Source organism: Ovis aries, chromosome X, assembly GCF_016772045.2.
Source record: "Ovis aries strain OAR_USU_Benz2616 breed Rambouillet chromosome X, ARS-UI_Ramb_v3.0, whole genome shotgun sequence".
NCBI lineage: Eukaryota > Metazoa > Chordata > Mammalia > Artiodactyla > Bovidae > Ovis > Ovis aries.
In genome coordinates, this window is record NC_056080.1 from 10825441 (window position 1) to 10839685 (window position 14245).

At 43.0% G+C, this 14245-nt stretch overlaps 1 protein-coding gene across 2 annotated transcripts in view; it reads left to right on the forward strand.

The window, feature by feature from the left end:
* The window catches only part of FRMPD4 (FERM and PDZ domain containing 4), a 219702-nt gene that overhangs the window by 189360 nt on the left and 16097 nt on the right, over positions 1-14245 (forward strand). For both annotated transcript variants that reach the window (XM_042241812.2, XM_060407979.1), the window contains exons 10-15: positions 316-442; positions 2815-2904; positions 3592-3774; positions 5763-5901; positions 11145-12212; positions 12569-13861. In XM_042241812.2, coding sequence (XP_042097746.1) covers positions 316-442; positions 2815-2904; positions 3592-3774; positions 5763-5901; positions 11145-12212; positions 12569-13861 — 2900 coding nt within the window. The remainder of the gene's footprint in view (positions 1-315; positions 443-2814; positions 2905-3591; positions 3775-5762; positions 5902-11144; positions 12213-12568; positions 13862-14245) is intronic.

A 14245-nucleotide genomic window follows, 5' to 3' on the forward strand; every position in this document is an offset into this window, starting at 1 on the left:
ACTCAGACATGTCAATGAGTTTTAAGAGACTCGGAGGTGTGATGGATAAAGTGTCTCTTCAGTTTCCATTGATCCCAAATGCTCCTTTCTGGACAGTGAGGAATATATTTCTTTTAAAATGCAAACATATGGATTAATGATCAAATAGTATGTTTCCTGAGTGTAAATTAAAGGTTGCTTCCCTAATTGGGGACTTGTCTCCATTCTCTGCCTTCCTAAGAATTCGTTTGTTCCAACAAACATCAGAGCGCCATTTTGTCTTAGATAACTAATCATCACGAGAATGTGGAATTAAAGATCTGCTCTTTATTGCAGAAAAGAATGGGGATTAGAGACTTTTCTTCCCTCTGCTGTGCTGCAAAGCATGAAAGAGAAGAACATAAAGAAAGCACTTTCACACCTTGTCAAAGCAAATCAAAACTTGGTACCACCCGGTAAAAAGGTATCACATTTGCATCTTAATAGAAAATGGATTTTAAAGAGAGAGCTTGCATGCATTTTTTTAAATGTTTAAAATTAGCCCATGAATAAAATACTCAGCACCAGATTTTCAGAAGCTGTAACACTATATAACCTTCTCTTACTTTAACTATTCACATGTTTCTAAGACTAATGAAAAAAAAAGTATTCTTATGGAGACCTCTTTATTCCTTGCACACTATAGACTCCTTATTGTACAGTTTGTGCGCATTCACATGTGCATGCAGGAGAACCTTGCAAAGCCTCTAAGACCTTGGGATTAGAGGACAGAATTGCCAAATAATTTCATATTTTCCTCATAGTTTTGCATACCACTCAGACCAGCTTAAGTGCACAGCAGTCAGTAAGGGTCCCTGCAGACTTGATGCCACATTAATTAAACCGAAGTTTCTCTCCCTTGGCTCTCTTGACATTTGGGATCAGATCATTTTTGGTTGGGGAGAAGGGCTGTCCTGCACACTGTGTGATATTTAGCATTATCTCTGGTCTCTATCCATGAGGTGTCAGCACCCATCCCCTCAATCATGACAAACAAAAATGTCTCCAGATTTTGTCCAAATCATCTCAATTGACAACCACTGACCTGAACTGTACTTTTAGAGAGAAGATAAGTTCAGTTCTGTCACTCACCATCATTAGCGTTAAAATCTTTTGTTTTTTTAATCGAGCAGAAGAAACAGAAAGAACATTTAAAAACATACTGTTGGTCAGAATAGAAAGTTATGTTTATTGGTAATAAAAAGCAAAAGGTTTTAGAAACTAGAGAGAGAAGGAGCCTTATGTAAACTGTAAAACTGAAGGCAGCCTGCCAACCCAAGAACATTTTCTCAATGATATTAGCCATCGATATATGTGTGACTGGAGTACAGATTATTTCTGTGGGTAGTTTCTTGGTCTTAGTATCTGATTTTAAGTCCTTTTTATTGGCTATCACATACTTATTTCTGCTCCTTCATCACCCCAATGACTATTTTTAAACATGTAATCAAGTTCGACACACTACCAGTCACCTTTGACTTACTTCTCAGTTTCCGTAAGTATTCAGCCTATGGAAATATAGTAGGATGTCATGGGTCAAGATGTTCTAAATGTCAGTTCTGATTTGCCCAAAGCTACTTTTCTTTTAATTGACTTGGTGTGATTTTTTTCCCCCAAGCCTAGCCCACTGGTTTTGTAATAATTTGGATAACGGCTCTAAGATTGGTCGATCAATGTCCTTCTATAAAGGTCATTTTTTCTAGTTAAGAGTGAGAGGTTTGCTTTCGCATCAATTTGCAAAGTGCTTTGGATTTTTGAAAGGAGTAGGCTGGATCATTGGTCCTAAATTACAATTATATGAAGGACAGTGCGTTGAGGTACAGTTAACAAATGAGTTGGCAAGTTATCTGCAGTTGAAAACAGAGTTTTACAGCCCTTGCCACTTGATATTCTGCACCTTGTTGGAAAATTTCACCCCTAACAAACTCTTCTGGAACATTTGTTATGAAATGTGGACTTTTTTCTTTCATTTTTTTTAATTTAAGAAAGATTTATTGAAATATAGTTAATCTAAAATGCTTCAAGTATGCAGCAAAGTGATTCAGTTATACGTATATGTGTGTGTATATATATGTTTTCAGTTTCTTTTCCATTATAGATTATTACAAAGATATTAAATATAGTCCCCTATTCTCCACAGTAGGACCATGTTGTTTATCTATTTTATATTTATATAGTAGCTTTATATCATATTTTACATTGAAATGTGGACTTTTTTCAATCAAGTATTTTTTAGGATATGGGAATCTGCATTTTTAAGTCTTCTTAAGGATCAATTTTACTGGATAAAATTTCATTTGTCAATCATTTATGAAACTCGCTAGATTCTTGGAATTACATTACTAGAGACTTAGATAGGAATTTAAAACATTTCCACAATGATGCTCAAAAAGCTCATTTTCCCTAAAATCTTACAAAGACTGGAAGAAACAAGATGGGATGGTAGAGCCTGTTTAAAAGGCTTTCTATGGATTGAAGGTATGTATTCAAAAGAGCTCCCACAAACTCTGCATACCCCATTTCAGTGGAGAATTTTATTATCTTGTTCTGACTTGTTGAATGCCCTGGCTCAGCATATCTATACTTCCCCCCCGCCAATAAAAAAATGTTTAAGCTAGATGTCCTGTTACAGCCCTTGATCAGCTTACTTTGATTCTTCATGAAGAGCCCTTGTCACACCCCATCTGCTGGCAGTAGTAGCATCCTTCTCATTTGCCTTTACTTTCGGCTAGTCTCCAGCAGAAACAAAACCACACCTGATGGAGTGAACACCTGCGGTTTCTTTTCTCTCCTCAGCTCTCTGCACTGCAAGCCAAGGTCCATTATCTCAAGTTCCTCAGTGACCTCCGACTGTATGGGGGCCGTGTGTTCAAGGCAACATTAGTGGTAATTTCTTTTTCTTGCTTTTTTGTGGAAGTCACAGAAGCCTTCAAAATATCACTGCCTAGGCTGTCTTGAATGAGCTGCCTTTGATGACAAAAGCAAATCAGCTGTGAATCTTTTCCAGCCCTCATTTCTAATTGACTGCACCCTAGTCTGAAAATATCAGAAGAAATGTTAAGCTAGATAACACCACTGCAGAATGCCCCAGAAAAGGAAATATGAAGAGCTGAGAGAATTGGTGCACTCTCACAATGGCCTCCTTTTAAATCATTGGGCCAGAATGATTTGAAAAAGAAAAAAAAATCCTCATTTCTGATAGCCTCTCATGATAATGAATATGCATGCTATGATAACATTTACTTCCTACATTATTCATAATTTATCAGAGCCTTGCTGTAATCATATATCTGGTTCTTCTAATTGGATGATTTAGTACAATATAACCTGGGAATACTTTCTAAAGAAAATGTAATCTTAGAAAAACAGACTCTCAGGTTCAACTATGCCTGGTGCTTCAGAGCATTTTCATTGTTATTTTATTTATTTATTTGTTTTGGCCACATCATGAAAATTGCAGAATCTTAGTTCCCCAACCAGGGACGGAACCTGGACCACGGGCAGTGAAAGCATGGACCAGGGAATTGCCAGAGGTCTGGTATTTTTAAAATTTTGTGGACATGTCTTTCTCAGCAGGCAGAAAAGCGCTCAGAAGTGACCCTCTTGGTGGGACCTCGCTATGGCATAAGCCATGTCATAAACACCAAAACCAATCTGGTGGCTCTTTTAGCTGACTTCAGCCATGTCAACAGGATCGAGATGTTTACTGAAGAGGAGAGCTTGGTGAGGGTGGAGCTCCATGTGCTGGACGTGAAGGTAAGTCTTTCAGATATTGACATATGACCTTGCTTCCTGATAGTGCTTCTGATATTTACAAAGCAAGCAAAATTTCAATCTGTGCAGCCCATCAGTGGTGAAATGGGTAAAGAAAAAATCCACTCAACTCAGACATGAGGGCTCCAGTCCTCACTAGACGGCTCTGTGATTAGGGGACAAGTCCCTTTCTTTCTCTGAGCTCCATCTCTTCAGCTCTATATGAGAAAGCAAATGAGTTTGGGTCCAAGGTCCTGTCTGGCTCCAGAGTGATGGGGAGTAGGGGAAATGTTTCCCTGCTTACTTTCTAGAATATGTGGTTCTTATGTAGAGAGTCAGGGAGAGTCTTCTCAACTTTGTTTAGATTCGCCATTCCCTTTTTGATGTAGCATGCATATGTGCTCATTCTTTTGGAAAGACTAAGTATTTCAGTCAATCTGTCTTTTCACGCTGTAGCAATTAGTGGTGGCCGAACATCTGGCCCCTTGAATATCATGGCCATTTCACTGGAAACAGCCATCTGAGTTTGTCCTCAGAGGGCAGACATTTCCTCCCCAAACAGAAGTTGACAGGAAGCAATCCAGGTCCCCTGTCCCCGCCGTCTTGTCCCAGTCATAGATGAGTCATTGGATTTGGGCAGCATTAATGTATGAGACGTTTCTGTAGAGAAAAGGCCCAGTGACTCCACAGAGGAAACAGGTTGAACCGTGAGAAGTCGTGTTCTGAGAATGGGGGAAGGACCCACTCCCAGCTTCACCCCGACCCCCAGTGCTGTGGGAGGGGCAGATTAAGAGTAGAGGAGAACGTGGAAATGGGCTTCTACACAACAGAAGGGACTTGTCAAGGGAGAGCGTGGAGCTCAGGCATGCCGACCATGGCCCATGGTGTTTCATGGGCTGAATCCAGGGCACTGCACTTGACTTCATGGCAACGAATGTCCAAGGGGAGACTTGGCACACCTGTCCTGGTCCCTGACCAAAGATGCTAAGAGCAATGTAGCCTGTCATGTAAAAGGGGCAGAAGAATGCGTGTATCGGGCGCAGTCATCACAGACCTGATAACAGGGAAAATCCATCTCAAACAGAAGGAGGTGACAGGACCCTGTGGATGGGTTCCTGTTTATATAAAAGAATTGCAGGGCTGCTTGGAGGGAGACTGCCATTGAAATGGAAGGAAAAGGCAGCAAGTCGAGTTGATCAGGGCCTTGGGGCGGAAGTTAGGTTTCATCACCCAAGGCTACCGTCCTGGCCAGTGTCCTGCCCCTGGCAGTGAAAGCAAGGGACCTGTCATCTCGCTGCTTCTGTGCCTCTCCGGTTGCCTGCTTTTTTCTTGCTCCCTTATTTTCCTCTCACTTTCTCTCTTTTTCAACAAGAACACACCAGCATATCCACCCTTCCTTTCTCAATGAGGATAGTTGCTTCCCCGTATGCCCAAGATCCTCGGCCAATTATGTTTCCAGAAAGTTGGGGCAAGGCCTTTTCTCAAATCCTATGTCTATTTTCCCCTCCCTGTGAATTTACAGTTTCTTTTAGAAGTATCCTTTTCCTGGATCTCTTCAACACTTTTCATTCAGTCTTAACAGTAATTTCCACTTGATTTTTACTTCAATTCAACACAAATTTTCACCATGAACCCAAACTTAGTCTTCCTGTGATTTTTTTTCAGATAGTGAATTCGTATCTGTTAACTGACTCCGTACCTGTGACTTTTAAAAAGATTAACGATTTGAAACAAAACCAGTGTTATTTGTTTTAACCCAAGATAACTTGGAAAAGACTCCAAATGTCTAGACTTTCAAAATGGTGTCACCTGAACTTTTTTCACTCAGGCTCTCTGTTATGCCTGACCTTTCCCTCATTTGTGTTTCTCCAATGAAACAGTCACTCCAAAAGTTCGTTTGTTCACATTTCATAAACACAAATGTCACTGTTGTCACTTGAGGAAGGTTATTAAGGGGGAATGTTTTAACCAAAGTGTTCTCTTCTGTGTAGCCCATCACGCTCCTGATGGAGTCTTCAGACGCCATGAACCTGGCCTGCTTAACGGCTGGATACTACCGTCTGCTTGTGGATTCCAGGAGGTCAATATTTAACATGGCCAACAAGAAAAATGCAGGGACCCAGGACACAGGTATTCTCTTCCCAAACTCAGGAGGCACCGACCTCCCTTCCCCATGCCAACTGACAACAGTAATAAGGATGTTTCCTTTTAAGGAGAGATGAGAAGATTTAATCATTATAGACGTACAGGCTAATATAGGAAGAGAGAGAAGTAAAGGATTCCATATTTTGAGACCAGACAATGTATTGCTGATATAAACTAGGGGTGAGTTAGCACTGCAGAAGCAAAATCTAGTATGACAAAGCAATCTGGTACAATGTTGTTGTTGTGGTTTGAATTATTAAAAAGAATGATCTAAGACATGTTGACCAAACTTGTTTACTTTAAAGTGATTAATATTTCAAAAAATAATAAAGTAAGGATATTTCTTGAAAAATTAAAAAGTAGACCCATAAAAGCATCTAAGGTCCAAATTTAACACAAAAACATCCAAATACTTCTGATATGTTCTAATATTTTTTTAATGAAAATGTTGATTTTTTTTTTTTAATCACATTTTACATGGGGCTTCCCTTGTGGCTCAGCTGATAAAGAATCTGCCTACAATGTGAGAGGCCTGGGTTCGATCCCTGGGTTGGGAAGATCCCCTGGAGAAGGGAACGACTACCCACTCCAGTATCTGGCCTGTAGAATTCCATGGACTGTGTAGCGTCGTTCCATGGACACAGCTGAGCGACTTTCACTTTCTTTCACATGTCATTTGGCAAATATGGTACCTAGCTCCAAAGTGGAGAAGGCAATGGCACCCCACTCCAGTACTCTTGCCTGGAGAATCCCATGGACAGAGGAGCCTGGTAGGCTGCAGTCCATGAGGTCGCTGAGAGTTGGACATGACTGAGCAACATCACTTTCCCTTTTTACTTTCATGCATTGGAGAAGGAAATGGCAACCCACTCCAGTGTTCTTGCCTGGAGAATCCCAGGGACGGGGGAGCCTCGTGGGCTGCCATCTATGGGGTCGCACAGAGTCGGACACGACTGAAGCGACTTAGCAGCAGCAGCTCCAAAGCAGTGATTTAATTATTGTGAAGGGTGTAGGTCTCAGCCTTTCTGTCTGATTTTTAACTGCCTCATTCTCCCAGAGCTAAGTCAGGGTGCAGAGAATTCAGGATGGAATGCCCAGTAGTTGTGAGCCTCCAAATTTATAAGCAGCTGACCCCTCATTAAGGAGCCCTACATCCAGACGCCAAGTGCCTCCTCCCACGTCAGACTCATGTCCAGGGTTCTGGGACTTCTATCTTGGGAAGACATAGAAATTGTCCAACCCCTGGACTTGGGGCTCTAGAAGGGACCCTGGACATCATATTACCTTTTTAGCAGAAGCATCAAAATGGCAAAAATCAAATAATTCATCTCAGCCCTTTGACAAGAAGAAATAGCCCCAAAAGTGCAGATAAGGGGGGTTGTAGCTGTTAAACTGAGAGTTTCTTTGAGGGAAGATGGTTTTCATTTATTCTAGAACTGTTTTCTGAAATTTATTTTATTAGAGTATAGTTGATTTACAGTGTTGTGTTAATTTCCCCTGTACAGCAAAGTTATTCAGTTATACATATATCTGTGTGTGTGTGTATACATTCTTTTCACATTCTTTTCCTTTATGGTTTATCCCACAATATTGAATATAGTTCCCTGTGCTGTACAGTAGGACCTTATTGTTTATCCATTCTATATATAATAGTTTGCATATTTTTCTTCAGTGTTTGAACTTTTCCTCTATCTATAGTGGAAAGTCAGTAAATGTGGCTGATGACAGAGCCTACCATTCAAGTCAGAGATACTGAGCCATGAAAAATGTATAATTAGAGGCTCCATAATTAGAGTTATTTTAAAAGAAAAGGAAATTCTGGGAGAACAAATTCCATTGTCAGTTTTTGAAAGAAAATGGAAGAGAAAAGAAAGGAAGGAACATCTACTTTTAAACTTATCAGGAAACAAAAATTATTATTCCCTGAAAATATAGTAATATGCAGCTAGGCACACATATAGATAGGCTGGTACACAGTTTATTGTGACAGCTTGTTGAGTGGAAAAAGTTACAGTCAAAGGGTAAAGGAAAACCAGAGAGTTGAGCAAGGCATGATGGAAGGTGACTGGGACTTTCAGCCAGATTTCATCCCAACCCACCTTGAAGTGTCTGTTTGATTAAAAATACATTGAATCAAAGAGGAGGTGGATGTGTGTGCTGGGTTCAGTGGTGAATATCTTTATGACCACATGCTTTCATTGAGCAAGGAGATTTAGAGCAATTGAACTGTGACTTTTGAAATTACAAAGAGCAGTTCCACAATTTAACATATTTCTTTTGTGTTGGAAAATCTTAAAATCCTAAAGTGTATTGTTAAAATCAAACCTTTTCCCCATGGACAGTTAAGATTATATGGCTGCAAGAGGAAAGCCAAAGCTACCATTCTACAGATGGTTACAGTAATAGGGGCCTCAGTTCTGTCCAATTTATAGCAACTCACAATGTGTTATTGAATAAAGTTTCATGAGGCAAAAACTTAGTTCCAAAAAGTATCATATCACCATCGGGAAATAATGGGGCTTCAACCTTTTGGTCATTTCTCTTGGTTCGACAGTGAGCCTGAGGGTGAGGGCACATGTTCCGAATAGCACACACAAGCCTGCATGTATGCATGCACGTGTTTAATAAGAGAGGACGAGGGAGAGAGATGGCACACTCCAAAAAGCAACTAACTGGTTGACCCAAGCAGAGCTGCAGCTCGGAGCTCAGCTTCCTCTAATGGCTGAAAAGCCTCCCTTCTCTTCAGAAATTCCTCCAACGATCTCCTGAGACTCAAAAAACTGTAGAGTCTGAAGTCTGTTAAGGCCAGCTCATCTTAGGAGACATCCTTCTGTGTCTCCTAGATCATTCCAGAAGCCGAATCAGGACACCCTTCTAGAAGAAAGCCGAGAGAGTGTGTGTGTTTTCTTCTTGTCTCAAACTGATCAAAGACCTTCATCAAGACCTCTAGCTAGGAACAGTAAACCCCTCTTTCTTCTTCACTGTCTTGAAAATTAACCCTTCAAGTACTTTGCAAATCCCTGAACTTATGTAGTTAAGCATCTCTGGACCTTAGGAAAGTCTTATTAAATTGCTTTTAGCCTGCTGACCTATTCAGTTTTCTTGTTGGTCTAAACCAGGGGTCAGCAAACCATGGCCCGTGGATCAAGTCGTGTTCTTGTGAATGAAATTTTATTAAAACTCAGGCATGTACATTGTATTAAATATCTAGAGTAGCCGTAACAAATTACCAAAAGCTTGAGGACTTAACAGAAACTTGTTCTCTCACAGTTTGAGGGGCTAGAGGTTCAAAACCCAAGCACTGGCAGGGTTAGGCCCCCTCCAGAGATTCTAGGGGAGAATCTTGTTTTGCCTCTTCCGGCTCCGAGTAGCCATCTGCATTCCTTGTAGCTGCATGACTGCAGTGTCTGCCTCCATCTTCACTCAGCCTCCCCCCTCTTCTATGTATGGCCCAAGTGTGCCTCTGCTTTTCTCTTATAAGGACACTTTCCATTGGAGTTAGGGTCCCACACAGATAATTCCAGGTGATCTCATCTCAAGATCCTTACTTATATCTGCAAAGACTCCTTTCAAATAAGGTCACATTCATAATTTTTGCAGGGTCGCCATTGAGTCACTGCATCTGTTTGCTTATTTGTCAGCTATGGCTCCTTTCATGTTACAACAGTTGAGTAGTTGCTGAATGGAGCTGTTGACCCCACAAAACCTATAATATTTACTCTCTGGCCCTCCCTTTACAGAAAAAAATCTGCCAACCCTTGGGTTTAAACCCAGAGCTCTCTTACATCCTTGCTCAACCACTCTCCCTCCCCACAACAACCTGCACTAGTCACACACACACACACACACACACACACACACACACACACACACACACACACACACACTCTCACACACAGAGCCAGTCATAATTCATGTCATTGTTAATAAAACAATGCTGAACCCCCACAGGTGTATTTATTATTAGGTCATATGTAAATATGCCTGTTGTGTAACTCAGTGTCTTCAAATTTTATCTTTATTTGGTATTCATGAAAATATCATTTATGAAAATACTGAGTGAAATGACTTGGAACATTCTTCAACATTGAGTCCATTATATATTTGGGAGAGAGCCAAAACCTCTTCAGTAAAACTGTTTTTGTTTTTATTTTTCCTATATCTCTTGTATATCTGATATTGACATTAATCAAACTTGGGCCAGAGGGCAATTTGAGGAAACAAATGGGAGAATATGTGGCCCTAACATTTCCTCAAAATGTCACCTCTGGAATTGACAAAGCAATATTGACACAGTGACTCACTGCCCTGTCTTAGTAAATATCAGAGCAAAATTTCCACAGCAGAATTCTCTATTGGAAGACCCTTAAAGATCAAATAACACAATGCTGTTTAAATTAGGATTTTGCCATTTTAATTCTGGAGGAACATTAAACAAATCTTCAGGAGTTTTCATGATACAAATAAAGATGGAAATTCATCAAAGTATTAACTATGCTTAGAAATAGCAGAGAGGAGTACACAACTTGTCGATGCTCCACCTTCTACATCCTGCCTGTGTGTGCATGTGTGTTTATGGGCATGCGTGCTGGCACTCATATGTAAAAATATGCAAACCCACTAGGACAGGAAAAGGCTAAAGAGGAGTTTTAGTACTACCATTGCAATATGTAGTATTACAGTTTGTATTACTATACATTATGTACATACATATTTATTATTATATTGCCATAATATTTCCTGAAATACATGGTAGAAGTATGAGGATCCTTGACCTTCTCTTAACTCAATGAGGAAAAAGTCCAGCATCTCCCTCTGCAAAGTGGGAAATGTTAGATTTCGCTTTGCAAAGAAAAGGGCAATCTTTCCCGGAATAACAGCCCACTGGACTATCACCTTTAAGGATTTTTTAAAGGTATGTTGTATATTCACATCTATAGACATAAAGAAGGTCTTTTAAATACTAGAACCAGAGATCAGATGGAATGAAGCTGTAGTGCCCTACTCTCAGATGGTATTCTATTTTATCAAGTAGCAGTTCTATTTTCTGCAGTGTCAATTCTCCTAACCAAGAAATCCTTACACCTGAAGCCTACTACTCCCCTGTTTGGAAAGCTGAACAATAGCCATATTCACAAAAGTGATGCTACAAGCCATTAAGTTAAGAAACAGAGACCCAGAAACCAGCCTGCACAGTAATGTGTCTTTGCATGACTCTTTCTCTTTAGGAACTGAAAATAAAGGAAAGCACAACATGCTTGGTCCCGAGTGGAACTGTATACCCCAAATGACCACCTTCATTGGTGAAGAGGAGCAGGAAGCACAGATAACATACATAGATGCAAAGCAGAAGGCAGTTGAGATTCCAGATGGCACCTTGTGTCCAAAAGACCACCACCGGCACTTGTATGTGGACAACACCTATAACTCAGATGAGCTGACCCAGCAGCTGACCCAGCCGGGTGAGGCTCCATGTGAGGCAGACTACAGAAGTCTAGCTCAGCGGTCCCTCTTGACCCTCTCAGGCCCAGAAACTCTTAAGAAAGCACAGGAGTCTCCGAGAGGAGCCAAAGTGTCCTTTATTTTTGGAGATCTCGCCTTGGATGAGGGGGTCACTGCCCCCACGCTCGGCTATGAAAGGCTATTGGACGAGAGTCCGGAACTGCTGGAGAAGCAGAGCAACCTCTACATAAGCGGTGCCAACGACATGAAGAACCTGGGTCTCACTCCAGACGCAGAGAGCGTCCAGTTCATGGCCAATTCTGTGTATGCAAACATAGGTGACGTGAAGAACTTCGAGGCCGCGGAGGGCATAGAGGAGCCCCTGCTGCACGACATCTGTTACGCGGAGAACACGGATGATGCGGAGGACGAGGATGAGGTGAGCTGTGAGGAGGACCTCGTGGTGGGAGAGATGAGCCAGCCGGCCCTCCTCAGCCTCTCTGGCTCAAGCGATGACATCATCGACCTCACGTCCTTGCCCCCTCCCGAAGGGGACGACAATGAGGATGACTTTCTGTTGCGTTCCCTGAACATGGCCATCGCCGCGCCCCCACCTGGCTTCAGAGATAGTTCTGACGAGGAGGACTCTCAGAGCCAGGCTGCTTCCTTCCTCGAGGACAAGGAGCCAGGCAGCACCCTGCAGAACGACGAGATCCCCGTGTCTCTCATCGACGCTGTGCCCACCAGCACCGAGGGCAAGTGTGACACGGGCCTGGATAACACTGGTGTTTCCACACTGGACACTCTGGAAGCTCTGTCCGTGTCAGAAGATCCGCAGACCAGTGACAATTCAGGTTCTTTCACGATTGTTACATTTATTCACTGATAGCCATATCCTTCCATCCCATCAAGCCATCCGCCCTTGGAATCCTGTCATATGTCCTTCATTTCACGCATGTCCCGTTTCCCAAATGTGCTGAAACTACCATCATGGGTTTTTCATGTATGTGGTTTCCTTTTTTTTTTTTTTTAACATGTGGCACGTTTTTTCCCCCCTATTTCCGGAACAACTGTGCAATAAACTCAGAGCCCTTACTGAAAAGGGGAAAACTTGGTATTGTTTTTAATACTAATGAATCCCATGTTCTTACGTGTCTCCTAGTGCCTGTGATGCATCCATTAACCGCTTCTTGTTTTTTACGGCCTGCAGGTGTAGCCATCTTGCGGGCTTATAGTCCCGAGTCCTCCTCTGACTCGGGCAATGAGACTAACTCTTCTGAAATGACGGAGAGTTCTGAACTGGCCACGGCCCAGAAGCAGTCAGAAAACCTCTCCCGCATGTTCTTGGCCACTCATGAAGGCTACCACCCTTTGGCGGAAGAGCAGACAGAGTTCCCCGCCTCCAAAAGCCCTGCTGGGGGCTTGCCTCCAAAGGCCTCCCACACTCTGGCCGCCCGTCCAGTGAGTGACCTCCCGCCCAAAGTTGTGCCTTCCAAGCAGATGCTTCACTCGGACCACATGGAGATGGAGCCCGAAACCATGGAGACCAAGTCAGTCACTGACTACTTTGGCAAACTGCACCTTGGGCCGATGGCATATTCCTGCACCAGCAAAAGGAAAAGCCAGCCGGCCGATGGGGAGGGGAAAGCACCCCTTAACGGGAGCATGCCGGGGAAAAAACAGCAGGGGATCAAAACAGCCGAGGCGGAGGAGGACGCCAAAGGCGGTAAATTTGCTACTGTGTCTTCAAGGGACAGTCAACACCTCAGCACTTTTAACCTGGAGAGAACTGCCTTCCGCAAGGACAGCCAAAGATGGTACGTGGCCACTGAGGGCGTTGTGGCTGAAAAAACTGGATTGGAAGCAGCACCGGGCATCACCTTTCCCAGAGCTTCGGGTGTGGGGAGCAGGGACGCCGAAGGGAAGGATGACGGGGCTCCCGAGGGAGAAGCCATCGAGGTTTCAGGACTTGGCCCGCGGGACCACTTCTTAACAGATGTCACCTGTGTGTCTTCCGCCAAAGACTTAGGTAACCCAGAGGATGCCGACCCGTCCGGCTGTGACCGTCCCGCCAAGCTCCCGGAAGCAGAGGAGGGCGTGGGCCGTCTTTGTGACTACCACTTGGCCAAGTGGATGTCGTCATTGCAAAGCGAGGGCCATTTTTCTCTCCAGAGCTCTCAAGGCTCCTCGGTGGACGCAGGCTGCGGCACGGGCAGCAGCAGCAGCACGTGCGCCACTCCGGTGGAGTCCCCCCTCTGCCCCGCCCTGGGGAAGCACCTGATGGCGGAGGCCTCCGCGAAAGGAGTGAGTTACCTTCCCTCCGAGGAGAGAGCCCCCGGGCTGCCCAACCATGGGGCCACCTTTAAGGAATTACACCCACAGACAGAAGGGATGTGTCCACGGATGACGGTGCCTGCCCTGCACACAGCCATTAATGCTGAACCCCTGTTTGGCACTCTGAGAGATGGATGTCATCGACTCCCCAAGATTAAGGAAACCACAGGTACAGCAATGATGGATTTAGCACTTTGTAGTACCCGCCAGGAGTATGTAAAACAAATTTACCACAAGCCTAAAACTAAAAATCTGGAAAAAAAAGTAAAAGTTAGGGTTTTATTCTTGAAAAAGCTGCCGAACTGCGGCCAGGTGAAGTGTCTATCATCAGTCCCCCAGTGTTTAATACATACTGATGTTTCTAGATCTGGGCAGTAGTGGCAATGGCATTTGCCCTTTAGATTCCTACTCTGTCTTGCTTTTAGAATTTAATGGAGCAATATTTTTTTTTCCTAAATTCTAAATGTAGACTTTTAGCCAGGCCCAGTGCTACTTTTAAGTTATAAGAATCACAAAAGGTTGATTTCCTTCTCAAGATATCAAATTTCTCATT